Source organism: Wolffia australiana, chromosome 6, assembly GCF_029677425.1.
Source record: "Wolffia australiana isolate 7733 chromosome 6, ASM2967742v1".
Lineage (NCBI taxonomy): Eukaryota > Viridiplantae > Streptophyta > Magnoliopsida > Alismatales > Araceae > Wolffia > Wolffia australiana.
The window spans coordinates 4,950,387-4,972,308 of record NC_135840.1 but is presented as its reverse complement, the minus strand read 5'-3'; the positions used below and the strand labels follow the sequence as shown (position 1 = coordinate 4,972,308).

The following is a 21,922-nucleotide window of genomic DNA, read 5'->3' as shown; positions in this document are numbered from 1 at the left end:
TTGCACGGATATTTTTCAAAACAAGTCAAAATAATATCCTCGTTCAACCTCAGTTTGATCTTAAACTTGGAAGAATAATTCTTGCATGAGAAGGACACCATCCTTTTTCCATTCTTTTTTGTGATTATATTTAATTACACTTTTAAGCTATATAGTTCACGATGGTTTTTTCTCTTTGAGCTATCCCTCTATCTCTCTATATTTATCTCAATCTCTCTCTCTCTATCTCTATCCCTCTATCTTTATCTCAATCTATGTCTATGTCCATCTCCATCTTTATATCTATATATGTCTCCATCTTTATTGCTATCTATCTGTCTCTACCTCTACCTCTATCTCTTTGCCATAGGTACCGCTGACTCCATTGCAACCATCAGGGAGGAGGCCGACGAGGGTGCCGCCGGTCTTGGCATCCCCTACGAGGCGGCTCCCCTCGCTGAAATTCTTCGTCATCGACCGCAGTTCCTACATGGCAAACAACTTCCATGACGGCGACACCAACGCCACTGCCGTCAGGCTTCACAGCTTACGAGATCGTTGGCGCCGCCTGCTCTGCTTGTACATCAGGAGCCACTATAGTTCAGGGACGCAGACGGGACGATTTTTTCGTCCCAGGACGAAAAAATTGTCCCGTCCGAGGCCATGGACGAATTTCGGGACGAAAATTTGTCCCGGGGACCACCGAACCGGACGGTTTTTGTCCCGTGGGACGAAAAACCGTCCTTCTGGAGGTCTAGGATGATGGACGGACGGATGTGGACGAAAACAGGCAGATTCACATCTGACGGTTGACATCTCGCCACATGGCCTCGCCATGACAGTTTGCATTAAGGTCCTTGTGTTTTTTTGCACATGCAAACTGATGCCGCTCAGAATTAATTGTATATATGTCCATTTGCATTCTCTCTCCTCTATATTTCCCTTAAAATACTTAGGAAAATCAATATTAAAAATATAAAATGGGTTTTTTCCGTTCGGGACGAGTTTCGGGACGAAAATTCGTCCCGGGAGGACTGGATGGGACGAAAAACCGTCCCGATCTTATTGGACGGGGCGGTTTTTTTGTCGGCAAACGAAAAACCACACTTGACTCATCCAAGTAAATCCAAGTTGAGATCGTAGAAACATGAGCTTGTGATATAACTACCGATTAACATTTAGCCTCAATTATAGATGTACATAGAACAAAAGATATGTACTTTTGTTTGACTCACTTAAGGTTTTTCCTTCACCTAATTGGAACTATCCTCATCTGTAGTGAACTGCAAGACAGAGTAAGTAGTTTACCTAGTGAGATTAACTGCAAACAAGAGTACAGTGAGACAAAAAATATAAGGAGGGTACCACAGCTCTGCTCTTCCCTCTCCTATCCCCATTCACCGACCATTCTGAAGATAATTATAACATGAGAATTCATCTGGAATTGTTATGGAGCTTGAACCCGAAGACCCTGGGAATGAGACTTTGCGTGGGCTTGGCTGGTTTACAGGACGGAAACGTCATCAGGTAGAGATGAGGAAACGTTGTACCCACATAGGCACCATCCATATCTGGTGAATTGAAGACTCAAGGAAAAACTAATGATTTATCTTCACAAGATTAACGCAAAGTGAGTATAAGATAGAGAGAGAGATAGCGAGAGAGTGAGGTAGAAAGAGAGATGGGAAGATAATAAGATACAGAGATAGTGAGACAGAGAAGAGAGAGTGTTTGAGATACAGAAATAGATATAAGACAGTGTTTGAGGCAGGAATGGTGGAGAGAGAGATAGAAGATACAGACAGAGAGAGAGAGATTGAGGTAGAAAGAGAGATGGGGAGATAGTAAGATAGAGAGACAGAGAGACAGAGAGGAGAGACTGTTTGTTGTATAGAGATAGATAGGAGGAAAGGGAGGACTGAGAGAGAGATAGAAAGAGAGGGAGGGAGACAGGCATGAGATAGTGAGTGGGTATAGAGATAAATAGGAAGAGATACAGATGGATTGATACATAGAGAGAGAGGGAGGGAGTGGGGAGGCGTGAGATATATGTACTGAAACCACTAAAAAGGATACCACTCTGATACTTGCACCTGGGAAGGTACAGATCTTCACATTTAGGGCAGAAGATCTTCACCAATCCATTTCGCGGAGTATCAGAGATGCCCACTGGCAAGCAAGGCTGCCCAGCACAGAAGACACGAGGGCACCGCCCAAATTCTGCAGTTTTGTACTTGGCTTGCTGAAGAAAAAAAAAGGTAAAGAAGGAAAACCAATTATGCTCTAAACCAGGGAGAGAAAAATTACTGAATAATTGCTGTGAGCTGTAATATACGGACCATGGCATTTAGCCCTCTGATTGTGACTATAAAACGAGCGTGAATGAGACCGTAGAGAAGCTCTGCCGCATGTTCAATTTCGATGAGTTCTTCCCCATCCATCTCACCTGAGAGAATCACGGCCAAGGCTCTCAAGATCTACTTTAATGAGATAAGTTTGCATGAAAGACATACCACTGATGGAAGAATCATCATCGAGAATCATATCCAGGGCATGATCGTAGTGCGGAACCTGCCCCCGAAGTCCACATAGGTTAAAATCATCCCTAATATAATCCTCATCAACTTTACAGAGGAGCTCATTGCCTCTTAATGCGCAGAACCAAGAAATCCATGACGAGTCTTCCTCTCCCTCTGACGTACTGAGATCAGTTTCTCCACTTTCAGAATCCACTATTCCTGTTATATCCATAATTGATATTAGTAAGCTCAACGAATGATAGCAGTTTTCAATAAATTTTCTTCCAAATTCATTTAAGGGGCCGATTCTTCAATACCTACCATTGCAGAATATTCAAATTCATTACGTCATTTCTTCAAATTTCATCGGGGAATAATGAAGAATAATCTTTCAAATCCCGTACCTCGCAGGGAATTGGAATAATAGCGTTCATCAATGAAGGCAAGAAAAGCGTTTTTACATCGAACCCCACATTTCTTAGGCAGATAAAATGACATCCCAAGTTTCTGATATTGCTATACGTTTATTTTCATCCAACGTTTCCTTGCTCCTTCCGAAAAGAGCACAAAATTCTATTTTAAAGAAGACCCTCGATTACAAATATACAGTGATGATGATCCTGAAGACATCCGCAAGAAACAACCATAAAATATAATCATAATTTCATAACAATCTCATCCAAACTCGTCTAAAGAAAAATTTCCCCCGAGCAGAAAAATCAGTGCAGGATCTACACCACGCACAACCTCACGATCCAACAACACGTTTCTCCAGAAAAATTCAAACGACGCTTAAAAGAGCGCAGGGCAAATCAGGACTCGGCCCCCCCATCGAAATACTAAGGTCACAGACACCAGGAACGCCAATCCAAAGCGTGCTGTCAGATCAAAGCATTCCCCAGATAATCCAGGGGAAAATTCCTAAAAATCAAAGCCAGTTCTCCGACGACTAGAACCATACAGTGCGCAATCCATGGCGAAGCCAATACCTGGTTGGTTCGAAGGCCGATGGAGCTGGCGGTCGTGCTGCTTCGCCTGTTTACCGCTGCCCCCGGCCCCATACTCCAACCCGCTCTCCGGCCGCTTCTTCGACCCAGAGGTGACCATGGCAACCCCTCCCGCTACGTAGGGCATGAAGCTCGACCCACCCTCCGATCGCAGACCAAGAAAGAAGCAATCTTTCGCCAGGAAGAAGAGATTTGTTCTTCTTCTTCTTCTTCTCCTCCTTCCTCCTCTTCCAAAACCCTAGCCGAGCTCGGGGGGGGATGACGACCTCGGCGACGCCGCCATCCGTCAGAATCTCCCCCTATCCACGCTACCCCCTTCTGACGAGGAGAGCAGATATGGTTCTGGGTCCTCTCTGGCTCGCCAAGCAATTCTGGTCAGTTGTCAACTTGCCTATTTATTACCCCTCCGCCATGGATGACGACTATCTGTTCGTCATCCATACCTGTGAGATGACGCCTGGATGACGATGGGTGACGTTGACGAGTGGTTCGCGGCATCCGTCCTGCTGTCGTCGTCTGTGGGATGTTCGTCCTCTGGCATCCATCCTGGTATCGTCATCGGGAGACGGGTTGAATACTTTGCCAATGGCTTAAATATGCGATGGGGCATTGTAAGTGGCGGCGAGATCTTCGGCTTCTGGGATCGGTCCTGGTACTCAACTTTGGACAGTTCGATATTTGGTATCTGGGAAAGGGAAGACGGTACTGGATGTCAGGTAAATGCTCGAAGGGGCATTGTAAGTGGCAGTGGGATGTTCGCCTTCCCGATATCCAACTTTGGACAGTCAGATATTTGGTATCTGGGAAAGGGAAGATGGTGTTGGATGTCAGGTAAATGCTCGAAGGGGCAGTGTAAGTGGCAGCGAGATTTTTGGCTTTCGGCATCAGTCCTGATATTGTATGGCTATTTGTCCAACTTTGGATAGTCAGATATTTGGTACCTGAGAAAGGGAAGATGGTACCAGATGTCAAGTAAATGCTCGAATGGGCATTTTACGTGGTGACGAGATGTTTGCCTTCCGGGACTGGTCCCAATATCCAACTTTGGACAGTCAGATATTTGTTAATTGGGAAAGGGAAGATGGTGCTAGATGTCAGGCAAATGCTCGAATGGGCATTGTACGTGGTGGCGAGATGTTTGCCTTCGGCATTGGTCCCGATATCCAACTTTGGACAGTTAGATATTTGGTATAGTGGGAAAGGGAAGATGGTGCCAGTTGTCACGATGGATACAGGACATTGGGACCTATACATTGTGGCGAACGCTGGTATTGGCTATTGGAATCCAATTTGTATCGAAATCCAATATCATCGTACTCTATGACTCCTTGCTTTATCGTTTCTGCTTTGTTGTTTCTTTGCTTTGCTCCTAAAGTCGCGCCTTTGGAATGGAGCTCCTCACACCTCAAAAGGTGGAGAGGGTGCAATGAAGACCTAGGAGGGTGATCAGTATCTATTCTATCAGGATGTGTTTATTCACTTCCAAAGTAACACCTTGCATCTGTCTTGTTATCCTATATTGGAAGATGGCGGCGGATGTCAAAATGGATATCACTATTGTAGCCAATATTGGACACTGGGACCCATACAAGGTGGTAGATGCCAATATTGGCTATTAGAATCCAATATTTACTGGGTGTCTGGATGGATATCTATGATGTAGCCGATATTAGACATTGAGACCTAAATAAGGTGGTGAATGTCGGTATTGGCTTTCAGAATCCAATCTGTATAATAATCAGATATCATCATACTCTGTGATTTCTTGATTTCCCTTTCTGCTCTGTTTCTTCTTTTCTTTGCTCCTAAAGTCGTGCCTTTGGAATGAAGCTCCTCCCATCTCAAAGTTGTAAGAGTGTAGTGAAGATCTAGGAGGGTGAGCAGTATCTGTTCTATCAGGGTTTGTTTATTCACTTCTAAAGTAGTGCCTCCATGATCTCTTAGCTGGTAAATGGAAATTACTTGTAAATTATGATTGTGCCATCTTGGTGTCGGGTTTCAATGCCATTATGCTCACTTAATTTGTCACACAGCTCACCACCCAACACTCAGTCAAGTGAGAATAAAGCTAATGAGATCATTGATTACATAATCTTATTGGGTACAAAAATAAGAAGCTTCCTTCCAATTAATATTAACATGGCACAACTTATTTAATATTTTACAAATGTTATAACTTTTACTTTTATGAATAAATGCATGTGACAACATCCAAAGCCCTAAACATAGGCTGGTGCTAATACAATGATGGAATACCAACCTCTATCTAGTATTGTCATCCAATAACCAAAAATCAGTCTTGGCCGCTATTGGCATCCAGATCAATGAATCTTAATTGGAGATGTTAAAATCTCCTCGTCTTCATTATTTTTATAGACGATCATTGATGTGACTGTTGAAGCTGCCAAACACATACAATTTTTCATCCATTATTCATCGTCTATGGGCAGAGCTCTTGAACATAGACAATTCTTCATCCGTCATCCATTATCCATGACAGTTGAAGCTCCTTAATGTAGACAAGTCATCATGCATCCTCTGTCATCCGCGACAGTTGACGCCCCTGAATGTAGACACTTGGTAATCTTTCGTGTATGACAGTTGAAGCTCATGACATCGATAACTTGTCATACATTCTTCGTGGTTGATGCCCCAACGTATTCCATGCATCACCGTGATGGTTGATGCCCCAAATACAGATAATTCGTCATTCGTTATCCTCCGATGTGATGGTTGATAACACACAAATTACTGTAAGTTACGCCATTTTTTTACCGTCTTTTGGTAAAATCAGACCAATACCGTCACTTCGGGTTTCACTATTTTACCGAAAACTTGGTACAGTTTTTGGTCCAGACTGCAAACTAGACCAAAAACCAAACCTAAAAATAAATAAGAAAATGTTGATTTTTCTTGTTGGAACCAGGATTTGAACCCTGGTCTCCTCTTCCCCAACGCCCACACCCTTCAACCAACTCCACCATAGCACTTTCATGAAGAAGTTTAATAAGTAAAAAATACAATCATATAAATATAAATTTATTAAAATTTCAGATTTGAGAGGAAACATTTTCCAACTTTCTGGCTTCTAAGGGAGGATCTTACATGGTTCATTTCTCGCCATCCCCGCTTGCATTTTGTGTTGCCGCCACCAATTGATGCCGCACGCAGTAGTACCGCCATCAATGCCATCATTGTTAAATCTCTTGTCACAACCTCTTGTTGCCCACCCTTCAAAGTGTCACCAACTTTTATCCATGGATTTGGGTGGAGACAAGGTATATCCCATTTTTTTATTTATTTAATTTTATTGATATTGAATGTTGGTAGTATTTTTCATTACATAGGTCCCATCAAATCATGCATAAATCAAAAATAATATGCCAATGATTGAAGATAAGAATTCTCACCGTAGAAGAGTTTCATATGTCTTGAAATACTACATAAAAAAGAGTAACAGCGAGTATCGATGCAAGATTTGTAAGGTGAAGGACTCGATTGTGAAAAATATAAGACATGTAGCACAATGAGATTATGGATACACTTGAAAAAGTTCCATGTTGTAGTTCATAGGCAACTTGAGCCTACATCTAGTCAGAAACCTATATCAAAATATTTTCACATGACAATGGAATTTACAGGTAGAACACCGGAGCAAAGAAAAACAGAACTATTAGATCTCTTCATCAGTACTAATATGTCATTCTCAATAATTGAACATCCAAAATTCAAAAGAAATGTGTGAGTACTTTGCATAATGTAATTTGAAGCTTGGGAGTCCCAAGACAATGCAACGTCCAGCAGATGAAAGATCCGAAGAAGAGAAATCACAATTTAAAGAGAAGCTTAGCTCGATTGAAAAATGTCAATTACACTGGACACTTGGACTACCACCAACTGTGTGGCTAACTTTGGGATGAAAGTTCATTGTATTGCTGCATAATGTAAGCTCCATGAATGAGTTCTTAGTGCAAAGCAACTAATTGGATCACATGACGGCTCATACTTGGCAAAGATATTGCCTTTAGTTTTGAAAGATTACAATTTGACTCACAAGGTAATTAATGTTTTATTAGCTTTTTCCCCTTAATCATTAAATAATTAATAATATTCTCCTCCTTTAATAAGAATTTTACACCATAACTGATAATTCTAGTAATAATACTACAATGTTGTAACCTTAGAAGGGATATTGAAGGATGCTGACTATAAGTTCAATAAGCAACACCATGCATCATGTACGACCTATGTTTTGAACTTATCTGTGCAATGAGGTGATAATCTCAATTTTAGGGTTAAAATTCGTCGTTGGTGATTGAGATTATTCAATAAAATATATTTGGCCGTACTTGAAAATACGTAGTTAGTGATGAGTACGGATCGTCTCCACAGGGAACGATGATTAAGGAATTACTTTCTTAAACTGGTGATGATCAATGAGCAATCGACAAAAACACAATTCAAGGATATGAGCGAGTGATATCGATTAAGAAGTACTTAATTTATATGTTAATTTAACTTAAATAAAAGAGTAAGTGATTGTGACGGACACGATAATGAACTATGGTATGAACGAGGATAGTGGTTGGATATGGAATGGTACGATGGCAAGGATGGAGAGATGAGAGAGTGGGGACGTAAGTGAGTGAAGTGATAAATGAAACGTTGATAAAAAAAAACTATAACTATGATAACGATGATGTTGGGAGAGAAACAACGTAAGGCGAAGACACTTACCTTAGATCCTTACGTTCCGCCAGGATCACGGCGATTTGCGAGTGCCGGTAAGCTCCCCCTCTTCTCTTTTGTCTCTTCCACACACCCAAGACACCAAGAACACTCTTGATGGATCTCAAAACTCACTCTCTTTTAATCAGCCCACAAAAGTGGGAAGCAAGTTCAAGATGGTTTTTACAATGATCCAGGCCTCTATTTATAGATTAGAGGGTATGGAGAGAAAGAGGAGGGGAAGATGAAAACTTATGGCCGTTGGAAGTTGAAGCAATCCTAGCCTTTAATTTCTTCTCTCTCTTCATCAATGTCATAAGTTTGTGCCTGTTAAGAAGTCAAAGCACTTGGTATTCTGTGGCTTTTTGTATTCCGTGGCTTTTGGTATTCTGTGGCTTTTTGTATAACGTGGCTTTTCATATTCCATGGCTTTTCGTATTCCGTGGCTTTTCGTATTCCGCAACTTTTCATATTCCGTGCCACATGTACATGTCAAAAGGACAAAAAACAAAGAAAAAATCTCTTTCTCAATGCTGATGTGGCGGCGCATCCACACGCCACGTCACACTATGCCATAAAAAAAACCAAAATACTTAAAATTTCATATTAAATCAAATAAAAGCCCAAAAAATACGTATAAATATATTTTTTGAATCAGAAAAATCATATCTTTCCAAATTTAATATCCAAAAATTCCATAAAAATCATATTATTTCTCAAAAATTATATTCTTTTAGAATATACTATTAGAAAAATCCTAAAATATAGAAAAATTTCAGAAATTTGTTCTAAAAATAGATTTAATCATTTTAAGCTTGATAACATGCAAATATGAGTAATTTAATGCATAAATACACATAAATATAATAATATAAGGCATTTAAGATGCATGTTATCATGAGGGTTGAAAGAAATAGGTATTTAGTTGTAATAAAACTTTTATTTCATTGATTTTTTGCAAGTTATTCTTTTAAATGTATAATGGTAATTTTTTTGTTGATATGTAAGGGGGAAAATATAACTGAAGAGGGTAAAAAGCAACATGAAGGTACAATTGAAGAAAACATTCCAATACCATTCAATGATATTCTCTATAAACTTTGGAAAACTAATCCTTGCAATTGGAGCTTCACCACAACGACTTCACCGCAATGACTTCACCACTGTCAAAATATATGTGAGGAATTGGGCATGAAAAACTGTAATTTACTCATTGAAGATGTACCCACAAGGCGGAACTCAACATATGATATGATTGAAGTTGCTTGGGAGAAAAAAAGAGTATTAGTGAAGATGGCGAGTGACTATGTCAACACCAACAAGGTGATCTTTTCCATCACTGATGAAGAGTGGGATCTCCTAAAGCTTTTTTGATGTGAACTTCAAGCTTTTGATGACATAACTGAGGTAATTTCAAAGTCCAAGTCTGCTACAACATCAATAGTTTGAGAACTTATGAATTTCTATAAAAAAATTGAAAACATCAATTGAAGTTCTACACAACCCTCTTCAATGTGAAGTAAGGGTACCTGTAACGTGGTCAAATCCTGAGCTAGGACAAATGTTCGAATCTGCTGCATGATGGCCTTAGTGCTTGGAGCATAACACAAAGCAGCCTTGATCTCTCACAAAGGAAGTCTCTTGCAATAGCTTAAGTATGCATAGAAGGGGTTAGAGGAAAGGATTGGACACAGCCCCATGAGGGAATAGTCTCATTGAATTCATATCATAAGAGATTACTGATGGAAATAAATGTGGTCGGCAAGCCAATCACACATTCCACGTCTCGTTCCATGTTCAATAATGGAACATATTCATTATAGTGCACGTGTGATGCTTATAATGAAGTCCATGAATACATTATTGGACATAGTGAATTAAGATGAGATGTAATACGGAGATCACTAGTCTTTACGCATGTGTTGTAAACATTCATATTCAAAGGATACTCGAGAAGGACATCAAAGTATTCGGATAGAATCGCACTATCTAGCCTCACTCATATAATGAGTAGGGTTGTTCCCGTAGCCATTAGTGTGGAGACACTAAGGATAGATAGTGGGTGTTCTTTAATGGAAAGAGTTCACTGAATTGATCCATACAAATCCCTGAATGGTATTATACTTCAATCAGGTTGATTCACATCATGGTTGTGTAAGTGGTCCTTAGACCTGAGACACCAAAGACGTCTTGTGGACAGACAATTGCACTTTTGGCTATGGCCAATGAGTCACTAATCATGGGATTCTAAACGGTCTTAGTTCGGGTACACCAAGACGTTCACGAAGATGATTGAGTGGTCAAAATGGGATCATCCACCCATAGTATATGAGGTGACAGCTCAAGAAATATGATACGATGAAGTCATTGGCCAATGCAATGAAATATCGGCGAAGAGTTCTCCGATGATTTTTGAATGCATCAGTACTAACTCGGATGATCGATTAGGGTTTGACAGTTAACCATACACTAAGTCGTCTATGGAGCGTCAAGTGGATGAGGGATTATACATACACGGTAACCGATGATGAACATGTTCCATGAGTGAGTCGATACACACTCCTTTGTATCTTCTAGGACACGAGGTATAGCTTGGCCCCCCACGTGTCGGAGTCTCGACCTATCGATTGGGTTAAATCGATCAGACGTTAATTAATCTATATGATGATATATTTATTTAATTTGGAAGGTCAATAAAGGTTATTGGGCCGATGGAGTCGTAAACTAGACTGATACATAGGCCTAGAGGTCACACGCAAATGGTCTTTTGGACGACGGAAGATATACTTATGTTTTGGGGGTTTTTATAAAAAATACCCACTTAGTATAAATCGGGGAAGGCCATGAACGAAATTCACTCAGACCAGAATTGTTCACAGGCCTTCCCCTTCTTCTCCACTCTCCCCACACCCCCTCTCCATGCCCGATGCGATCAGAACGACATAACGACGACGATGGAGGTAAAATAAGGCTCATCAAGAAGAAATAGGAGATTCAACATGCTGAGGATCGCGTGGATACGTCTAGAGGCTACACAAGTGACCAGCTCAACTCGTCTCACTCCGGGATCCAAGAAATCACAGATGCGATCCATGGAGAGGTTCTTCATTTAATGTTTTTGTTGATGTCGTTCGATTTGTTCAAGTCTTCTATTGTGAATCGTTTTTATGTTTTCATCCATGTCAAGGCCTCTAAAACCCAACAGTGACATCGTAAACATAAACATTACATAGGAGAAGATGAGGGATGATACCGAAGTAACGAGACGAGGTGCCTTACGCCTTGGTAGTGTCCCCACAATGCCTTGTGGTATGCCGCTCCGCACATGCCTGCCAGCCCTGCCGCTACACATGTGCCCCCAGGCTGAGCGGCGCGCACCCACGGGCATGGCAAACACACACGCCACCCCTGCCTTGATGATTACCGACACCACCAGCACCCATGCTGGCACCTATCAGGCGTATACTACGCGACGCAACTGCATTCAAAGCCTCGAGCTGGCCGTAGCGTGCCCAACGCTACCCGCGGGGATGCCACACGACCATGGCATCGTAGCGCTCATCGTGTGCCAATGCCTTAAAAGTCTCACTGCGTGATGCCTCCCACCCGCGCCCTGCACACACGATACACGCGATGCCCGCGTGGCTGCTACGCCGCTGCCCGCACAACTTTGTGCGCCGCACCGCAACATTGCCGCCCGGCCTGCGCTTGGCATCTGCACGCGTGTGCTCTTGTCAGCCCATGTGCCCATCATGCGCAGGCCTCGCCTATCCATCCCGCCTAAGCGCGAACGAGCACACACACCATCCAAAGTGTATCACCACTACGGGAGAAATTGCCTAAAAGATCAGGTTGGGTGTCACCAACCTTAGCGCGTAATAGTACACTAAATAGAACTCATCCATTAGAAATCGTAAGTCCAACACGAACAAGCCCTCCCAATAAGCATGTAGTCCTATGTTCAGGGAAGTCGCCTAGTTAGGGCCCTAACTGTACCCTAAGCTTTGAACAAGAAAGGTCTAAGCTTTGTTGATATGAAGGATAAATTATTATAATACGAGGTTCTCTCAAAGACTAGGCCTATGATGTATATTTCTGCAATGTTAGACCCAAAAATCGAGTTTGCGTTTATTCCAATAAGTGATAATAATCCTATCATTCGGTCTCTACTTAGGTTGCTTGAAACTACTTTCTTGACTTTAAATAAACATTCAGTTATTGAAGATAGACCTATTCCTAGTGCCAAACGATCAAATATAACTTTTGCATTGATGGAGCCATAGAAAATAAACACTACAATGGTACCAATATCCACTTGGGATGAAGTAGATGGTTATCTATGTGAACCTCACATTAGTGTTGAGGATGATTCACTTGAATGGCAACATTATATTGGATCTAAAAAATACTCACGTCTTGCTATCATTGCAACACAGTTATTGTCAATTGATGCATCAAGTGCTCCATTGAATCGTCTTTTTTTCTAGAGGGCAAATAATTCTGACATTAAAAAGAGGAAGGTTATCAGCAGAAACAATATCAATTCTGATGACTATGAAATGTTGGGCTCGTGATGACCATGAGGATGACAAGGTAGTAGCCTCCAAAGCAGATGATGATGTCGAGGAACTCAAATGAGCCCCATTTTTATTTATTTCAGGTAGCATTCTTATCTTTTAAAAAATATTATTTTGATTTGTATCCTCTTACTCGTATATTATGACGTTTTTGTATGATTTTTATATGCTGAGAAGATAGATCATGATGCATGGTTCGAAGCGATGTAGGAGCACATTGGAGTCAAAGCAAGAAAAGGTAGGAGCAAGCAAATATAAGGAGCCACGTGTTGTGGGATCTCTTAAACAAAAAATTTAGCATATTTAACAACTCAAAAACTTTTCTTTAGTAATTTATTCCTCGCAAAGTTTGAAATAGAAAACTCCTACAAAAATTTTATTTAATTATGTGGTAAATTAACAGTACAAATATTTTACTTACATACTAAAATTGATTGATTCACTTTTTTAATTAATCATTTTTCTTAAATTTTGATTTTAAATTTTTAACTTTGATATTTATTTTTGGTTGGTATTCATGTCCAAACTATAGGTTTTAATGAACCAAAACTGATCTCCGACCGAACCGAGATCGAGCCAAAGTTTAGATATAGGTTTAGGTTTTTGCAAAAAACAGATACTGAGACTGACACCATCATTCCCTATATTACTAATATAGTTCTATGACATTTCAATATTTTATGCATTAAAATAATTGAATATCTGTTATCAAGCTTAAGATGATTATATCTAATTTTAGATTGATATTTTGTGGATTTAATTGAATTTTAAGGATTTTTTTCAGATATTACCTATTTAAAGAACTTAATTTTACGATTCAGAATATTTTTTCACAAAAGTTTTGAACTTATATCTAAGGAGTTATGAATTTTCCACGTCTAGATATATTTTTATTATATTTTCATGACTCAATATTTATTTTATAATAATTTAGTGATAGACTTAAAATTTGCTTGCCATGTGTCGCCATTTGATTCATCAAATGACGACCAATAACACACTTTCGCAAGGATTATCACAGCTAATCATTTCAAAAAGGTGCAATATGGCATTGCAGATCGTGAACCCATAATGCGCCAATCATCATTTGATGTGCCTCTTTGCAGGAAGCGACATGAACCAATGAAAAAAAGAGACGATTCTAAAATTGCAATAAATGAGATTCATAATTAGAGAAAAAAATGTACTGAGAAAATAAGAAAGAGAAAAGTCAAAAGTTGTGGTAGTACAGGTGGCGTTACGTGTACCACCGAAAATTAATAAAAAAGAAAATAAGAATAAGATAATGTGTGATGCGGCACGCAGAAATGTGTGCCGCGTCACACAATAATAGGGATTCTCCCCCTTTTCTCACTAGAATAACACACATCAGCCTGTCATTCAAGGAAAGGGACATATTCTGATGTTGCGCACGGCGATGCGCCGACACATCACAGTATCAAAAAAGAGATATAAAGTACTGTTTTGTATTTTTCTCCTGCAAGTACAAGTGGTAATTTTTGAGGTGCACGCACGGAAGACGAGGCGATCAAATCAATGGGAATATTTGATGATTGGAAAACTCAACCATAATGGAAAACGAGGAGGCACCATCACCAATGATGAGGAGAATGAAAAAACCAAGGGCTAGGATGATCCAAATTCAAAATGTGATATCTGACGACCCACATATCCGATTGAGCAAAATTTTCAGGGCTGCTTCACCTCCCCTCCTCTTTCCATCTGTACCTTCTGATATATAAATACATGCCTAGTTCACTATCAAGACCAGCATTAAACTTGTTTCCTACTCATATGGATTTATCGAAAGATATTGAGGTTTTGAGATCCTTTAAGTGTGTTATTGGTGCCTTGAGTGCATGGAAAAAGCATCAAAGATTGGGGGAGCTTATTGACACTCACAAATCGTCATGATCTTGACGGAATTTATGGATCTATGGTAAGCCTCTTTCCCTTACATTGATCTTCCTCAACATTATTGAAAGTGTAATTCGATTTCACAATTAGATCTTACCATCTAACCTTGTTTTACTATTGTTGTACAGTTCACTTACTCGATCTTTAGCAAATCTGACTCATTCTTTACCGACTCCCGCCACACCTCTCATCATTATTATTTCATTATCACTTTCACTTTTTTCATTTCAACTTTGAATGATCAACATCTACTCTCATTGACTTAATATCACTATCTTGCCTAAAATTTTCTCATCAATTGACTTCATATTAAGAATACTCTATTATCGTCTCAATAACCACTAGATTAAGAATATTTAAGCCCTTAATCATCGTTCCTAGAGGAGACAATCCATGCTCATCACTAGCTAAAACTTACTAAGTACAAGTTTACATGTTTATTGAATAGTCTCAAGTACCGACGACGAATTTAAACCCCAATTTTGAGATTATCAAGGGTCAAAGTTCCTGAACGACAATTCATCATCCCTCATTCATCATACGTGATGGTTGACACTTCTAAACATAGAAAATTCATCATCCGTCATCTACGATAATGTAGAAATGCGTCATCATCACTCGACACGGTCACCCTCGTTGGTTGACGCACCCGAAAACTGACAAGTCGTCTCCTATCATTTGTTATCCATGATGACTGACGCCTGAAGTAGAAATTTGGCAACATCCCTGTCACCCAGTGGTCCTCAGTAGTTTACGACTTGGCACTAGTGTTTGCCTGTCCCGATACCGGTAACGAGTGACGGTATCGGGACGGATGCTGTCTCGGATACCAGAAAGGGAATTTCTTGTATCCGTTTTTTTCATATGCGGATATCGGATGTCAGTATCAGATATCAGTTGCTACAGTGACGATATCTGATATCAATATCCCTCTCGATGTCATCATCCGCTTCCATCTCAGGGGGGAGGATAACGACATCGGTTTTCAATGTTGGATATCAAATTCCGATATGCAACATCAAAAACATTACTTCATGTATTTTTGATTCGAAACTTTCGAATCTCTTTTGATTTGAAAGTTTGAATTGAAAATACACTAAATAGAAGGTCTGGCGGACGGTGGACGGTGGACGATGGCATCGCCCGGACGGTGGCAAAGGTGGAATCGGCGGACGGTGGACGGGGGTAAGTTCTTCTTCCTGTTCTTCCCCTTCGTCCTGGAAATCTATTTTTCTTCTTCTTCTGCTATTTGTCATATTCTTATTCTTCCGCCAATTCTCAATTCTCATCTTCTTCCTCTTCATTAAAGGGTTGTAATTTCCAGTCCGGATGCATGTATTTGAAGACTTGTATTTCAAATTAAAGTATCTGTAGCTTTAAATTGTTTTTAGCTTCCTCAATTCTAGTTTTTACCATTTCATTTTTTGCTATGTTGTGACAGTAACCATGTTAATATGTTATTTTCACAACTATGTGCATTCATATTTTTATGTTCGTGGAAGATGTTGTTTAATTCATCTGTTTGATTTTATATCTTGGTTTGTTTTTTTAAATTCATATGTGATTTTACCTGTTGTATGTTCATTACCCACTATACTAAGTTTTGTAGTTGAAGAGAATTGTATATACATGGGGTTGCATGTGAAATTCTGATGTAATACGCGCTTGTCGGGATCGTCGGCTCGTATTACAACATAATAAAATGGGAATTCCTGAATGTCAAATGTTATGCAAGCGAATGTTTTGTTAAGGAACTCTTTGACAAGAAATTAAGAAACAACGACTAACTAGGTGAACAATCTACTAAAATTCCGAAAGAAAAGGATCACAATAGACTCCCAATGACCCTCGAAATAAATTGGAATACCTAGGATGAAATGAGAGTTTTACGGCCCAAGGATGTCCATCGAGTCGAGCCAATCTGGTGTTTCAGCCGACTACTACAAAAATGACATCATCAACTCGCTATTGAGGAAACACAACATTTGACCTTCAACTCGCTATTGAGGAAACTCGCTAGTTGTGCTTGGCATGGGGTGTGCGGACGGAGTGCACTGCTGCAGTGCTAACGGGTGTATGGACGGGGCACACATGCAAATGGCGCACACAAGGGCGCACAGGCTGGTCGTGCGGGTCGGCACGCGGATAAGGGCGCAAGTGGATGAGTAGGCGCACGACAGACGAGCGGGTGGGCGCGTCGGCAGACACATAGATGGGCGTGCAGGTGACGCCAGGCGAGCGCACAGGCAGACACGCATTCAAGCGCGTGCGAACGGACCCGCAAACGGGCGCACGGGCGTCGCTGGTTGAGCACGCAGATGGACGCGCTGGCGAACTCACGGACATGCGTGCGGGCAGGCACACGAGCGTGGGCGTGGGCACCAGCGTGTACAGCCGCAAAGGAGTTCCGGGAAGGGAACCAGCGCGGCGATGACGGCTGCACGGCGGTGGTTGCGACATTGGCGGCGGCGGCGGCAGCGGCTACGATAACAACAATGGTGGTGGAGGCGACGACGGCTGCAGCATCGGCGGCATCGGGCGTATCTTCAAGATGTTTCCTAGAACAGACAATTCTTGAAGATCTCGAACGAAGAAACTATCCAAGAATCCCAGGTTCTTGAAGGGCTTCAAAAAACCATGGCGTGGAGAGGACAAATCGACGGCGAGGCGACCCCTGGAGTGATTTTAACGTGTGACGGCAAAGAATATGATGAGAGTTCCACGTTCTCCACTCGATACAGATCTAAATGCTATCTACTCTCTAAGAACACAAGAAAGAAACTTTCAGACTTTCAATTTGGCAAAATCCTATCTCACTTGGGCATGCCATCCCCTTATATACGGAGGATGGGTGCCAAGTGGTCGACCATAGGGGAAGAAACCGTTGCGAGACGATGCCCCCCTAGACAAACATTACAATGATGAAAGAAAGTTAACGGATGAGGCCCAAAACATAATGGCAATCCGATTTGTCCAAGAAAATTAAAATACAATGAAATAACATTTGAAATTTACAAATGAATTCAAGCCAAATACTTGAAGTCGGGATTGCAAACATCAGCACGAGCAGCTCGGTGCGAATGGACTTGTCCCATGTTCGCGTGTTCGTGATGGTCCCCCAAAAACTTCGTATTTCAGTTTCTCCCTATATCTCTAACTTTCTCTCTGTCTTTCTCACTCTTTATCTTTCTCTTTGTCTTTCATTATGTATCACGCTCTCTTATTCCTTCTCTATATCTGAAACACACTCTATCTCTTACTCTTCCTATCTTAAACTTTTCCTCTTTCTCACTCTTTATCTTTCTCCATGTCTTTCATTCTCTCTCACTATCTCTTGCTCTGTCTCACTATTTCTATCTCTCTCACTCTCTCTCTCTCTCAGTCTGTCTCTTTAACTCTTTCTGTCTCACTTTCTCAATCTCACTACTCAGTCTTTCAGTCTCTCTCTTACTCTATTTCGTAATGTGTCTCACTCTCTTGCCTTCTCATTCTTCATATACCTCTGTCTTTAGTATCTTTATATCTCTAAGTGTGTATGTGTCACACTGTCCCTCTTTCTCACTCTGTCACTCTTTCTCTCTTTCTTTCACTCTTTGTCTCTCCCATTCTCTCTCAGTCTCTCGCTACGTATTTTAGCCCCTCCCTCTTGCTCTCTCTCTTTGTCTATATTTCTCAGCCACTCACTTACTAAGTCTCCCTTACTCTCTCTTTGTCTGTCTCACTATCTATCTCTTACTCTTTCTCTCTTCTTCTTTTTTCCTTTCTCTCTTACCCTTTCTCTCTTTGTCTCTCTCACCCTCTCACTTACTCTTTCTCTCTTTGTCTCTCTCATTCTCTCTTACTCTGTGACTCTTTCTGTCTTTGTCTCTCTCATTCTCTCTTACTCTGTGACTCTTTCTCTCTTTGTTTCTCTCATTATCTCACTCTTTCACTCTTTCACTCTTTGTCTCTCTCATTCTCCCTCAGTCTCTCTCTACGTATTTCAGTCCCTCCCTCTTGCTCTCTCTCTCTCTTTCTATATTTCTCAGTCACTCAATTACTAAGTCTCCCTTACTCTCTCTTCGTCTGTTTAACTATCTATCTCTTACTCTTTCTCTCTTCTTCTTTCTTCCTTTCTGTCTCTTACTCTTTCTCTCTTTGTCTCTCTCACCCTTTAAAAAAATTGGCAGTAATATATCATTTCCTTTAAAAGTGCAGTTTCAATCCAGCCTTTAGAATCTACATTTATTATTTCATTTATGTAGTTTATTTGCGGCTCCCCTCTTTTTTTTAAAAAAGAAAAATCTCCCTACAAAAATAATGATCATTTCACATAACTCCTTGCTTCTTTCTTGCTTGCTACTTTGTTGGAAACAAAAATTCACAGAAGAATATGTAGAGATTTATCTTTCATAGAAGAATATACAAGCAAAAAAAAAAAAGATGTCTCAACTCTTCCTTGGCAGGAGAAACAACAAAAGATGTCAGAAGAAATTTTTAATTCTCTTCACTCCTACTCTCTTCTCATGGTTTCTTCACTTTTCAATTCTCAGTTTTTCCAGAAATTTGCCGTGCTGCTGTTGATTTTTTATTCACTTATTTCTTCTCCTCTGTCATTTTTCCAATTCTCTTCTTCTTCCCTCATCCCCTCTGCTCATCTATTATATGTTCCTATATTATCTTCTCATCATTGCATAACTTTTCTTCTTGTACGTTAATGCAGAAAATTGCTCTGCTGTCGCTGCTTTTTATAGACTTTTCAATTTCTTTATACTATTTAGTTTCTTTATTGCATTATCTTCATTGTATCTCTTATTTTCTTTAGAGTTTTAAGCATAGCTCATCAACATGCGTTGATGTATGAAACAATCGTTGCTAACCAAATTATGCTTCTCAGAACCATAAACCCACCTAGAGGTAGTGCCTTACCCCAAGACTGCTCTAGGCAGGACCTAGTCGTCCTGAAGGTATGGACGCAGGAACATCTCGTGCCTTACAGAGTCACCCTCGTTCGGACCGTTCAGTCATCATTGACTACTTTGAAAACATTGGTGATGGATACTATGCATGCTTACTGTGCAGTGAGAAGAACCCGCATAGTAAGAGGAAAGCGATCAAGCGGCAGGCCGACAAGAGCGCCAACGTATTTTGGAGATATTTCAAATCTTGTCATCATAAACTTAATGGTGAGCTTAAGTCCAACCGGCACCTGTGTCAACAAGGTCGGCATTGGATGAGTTCAACCAATACTAACATAGGTCGTGCCTAATGAGGGAGTATTCACCCCACTATTTTGGTGTGCCAGCATAGGGCGAAACACTTCCCCTTACTTGCCTCCATTACAAGGGAGTTGTTGTCCGTATGTGCAACAAGCGCTCCTGCTGAGAGCATGTTCTCGGACGACAACTCTATTATCACGTACAAGAGAGCCCGTTTGTTGCCGATAAGCATCGAAACACTCATCACTGTGAAGTGTTGGCTGCATGCAGACAACAAGCGATGGTACACTGATGTGGAGCTGGATTTGGATGGCGATGATGGCAAAAATGGGGTAGTCGCATTTGCTCGAGGTACACATAACCTACATTGACTACCTTATATGCATATTTTACATAATCATTGTGTTTTATTTGTTCTCTTTCGCTATGCAGGTGATGACCAAGTAAGCACAAACCGTTGACGGAGCCGTGGGGAAATCCTAAGGCAAAGGGCGTATTTGACGGTCAAATATTACAAAAGTAGTCAATTTTGTCGCTTACATCTATTGTTAAAAATTTTCAACATTTTCCTACAAATTTCTAGAAATTTTCAACATTAAAAATTTACACTTACCCAATGTGGAGACCGCGAAACTAGTAATATACATATTTTAAATTTGCACTTAATCCACTAATATAAATATTAGGTATATAAACCACATTAAAGCACCATATAGTGTGGGGTTAAAAAAATTTGACGTTTATAAATAAATTTCCAACATAAAAAATTTACAGTTACCCATGTGGAGACAACAAAATTAGTAATATACATATTTTCAATATAAATAATGTTTAATTGTATAATTTGTATAATTTATAACAAAGTGTGGGCATTAATTGTAGAATTTTCAACATTTCCCAAAAAACTTCTTCATTTTATCAGGAATTTAGTGGTGGATATGTAAACATCTTCCACATACATGCTATAATTCTAACAAAAATAAGAATCTACTGTCTTTTCTATGTTCGAGAACAATATTTTAGATATTCCTTAGTCCCCATAAAAAATATAGGTTACACGTTGCACGATTAATAATCAAAATAAATTATTTCTAAGGGCTTCATTTTAACAGGTATTTAGCGGTGGATATGTAAACATCTTCCGCGTACATGCTATAATTTAACAAAAATAAGCTTCTAGCATCTTTTCTAATTTCGAGAAAAATATTTGAGATATTCCTTGGTCCCATAAAAAAATATAGGTTACACGTTGCACAATTAAGAATCAAAATAAATCATTTCCAAAGGCTTAATGAATAATTTTTAATTTTTGTATAGTTCTCCTACTAAAATTTGAACAATATAAAGTCGTAGGGGCATTTCTCTAATAATGTCAAATGCAGCATTCGTTTGCGCGCATAATGTAATACAAGGCTTCATTTGAAAAACTGTTGGAATGACTTTAATCCTTAAAATATTTTTGAAATCTACCATATGGGATTGCGATGGATTCGGAAAAAATATTTGGATATCGGTTATCGATATCCGGCATCCGAGATCCGTCTCGTTCCTAGATCAGCGGTATCCGTCCAAACTTCAAAGACGTATATCGACCGATATCCAATATCCGATATCAGGTACCGTCCCGGTTTTATTGCCGGATATCGGATGTTCGATACCGGATATCGGACGGATATCGGTTTGGCGAACACTACTTGGCACACCCAAACAGTGACAAATCATCATCCATCATCTTTCATCCGTCATCCATCATACATCATCCTTCATCCGTCAATCGTCATCCATCATACATCATCCGTCATCCATCATCCTTCACCCCCGTCACTCGTCATCCAGCAGCATTCATCAGTCATCCTTATTCGTCCTCCATCGTCCATACATTTACCCTCTGTCATCGTTATCCGCCATTCGCCATTCGTCATCCGTCATCCGTCATCCGAGACGGGGAGCAGTGGCTGAGGAGTATTTAAAGCCCCGGGGGCAGTGCCCCCAAATCG

At 40.3% G+C, this 21,922-nt stretch overlaps 1 protein-coding gene across 1 annotated transcript; it reads right to left on the bottom strand.

The window, feature by feature from the left end:
* Positions 1 to 1,270: 1,270 nt before the first annotated feature.
* On the bottom strand, positions 1,271 to 3,882 carry LOC144704265 (putative casein kinase II subunit beta-4). The gene is made up of 5 exons (XM_078576621.1): positions 3,488 to 3,882; positions 2,493 to 2,717; positions 2,319 to 2,425; positions 2,056 to 2,221; positions 1,271 to 1,550 (listed from the first exon to the last, which is right to left on the bottom strand). Exons 1-5 carry the CDS (start codon positions 3,630 to 3,632, stop codon positions 1,414 to 1,416), a joined length of 780 nt encoding a protein of 259 aa, XP_078432747.1. The 5' UTR covers positions 3,633 to 3,882; the 3' UTR covers positions 1,271 to 1,413.
* Between the last annotated feature and the right edge of the window lie 18,040 nt (positions 3,883 to 21,922).

Excerpts from the sequence above, each read along its gene's own strand:
- LOC144704265 (XM_078576621.1), bottom strand. The coding sequence starts at position 3,632 with ATGCCCTACGTAGCGGGAGGGGTTGCCATGGTCACCTCTGGGTCGAAG. Across the intron at positions 2,718-3,487 it reads TCGGCCTTCGAACCAACCAG|GAATAGTGGATTCTGAAAGT; the intron begins GTATTGGCTTCG and ends TGGATATAACAG. Across the intron at positions 2,222-2,318 it reads TCAGAGGGCTAAATGCCATG|CAAGCCAAGTACAAAACTGC; the intron begins GTCCGTATATTA and ends TTTTTTCTTCAG.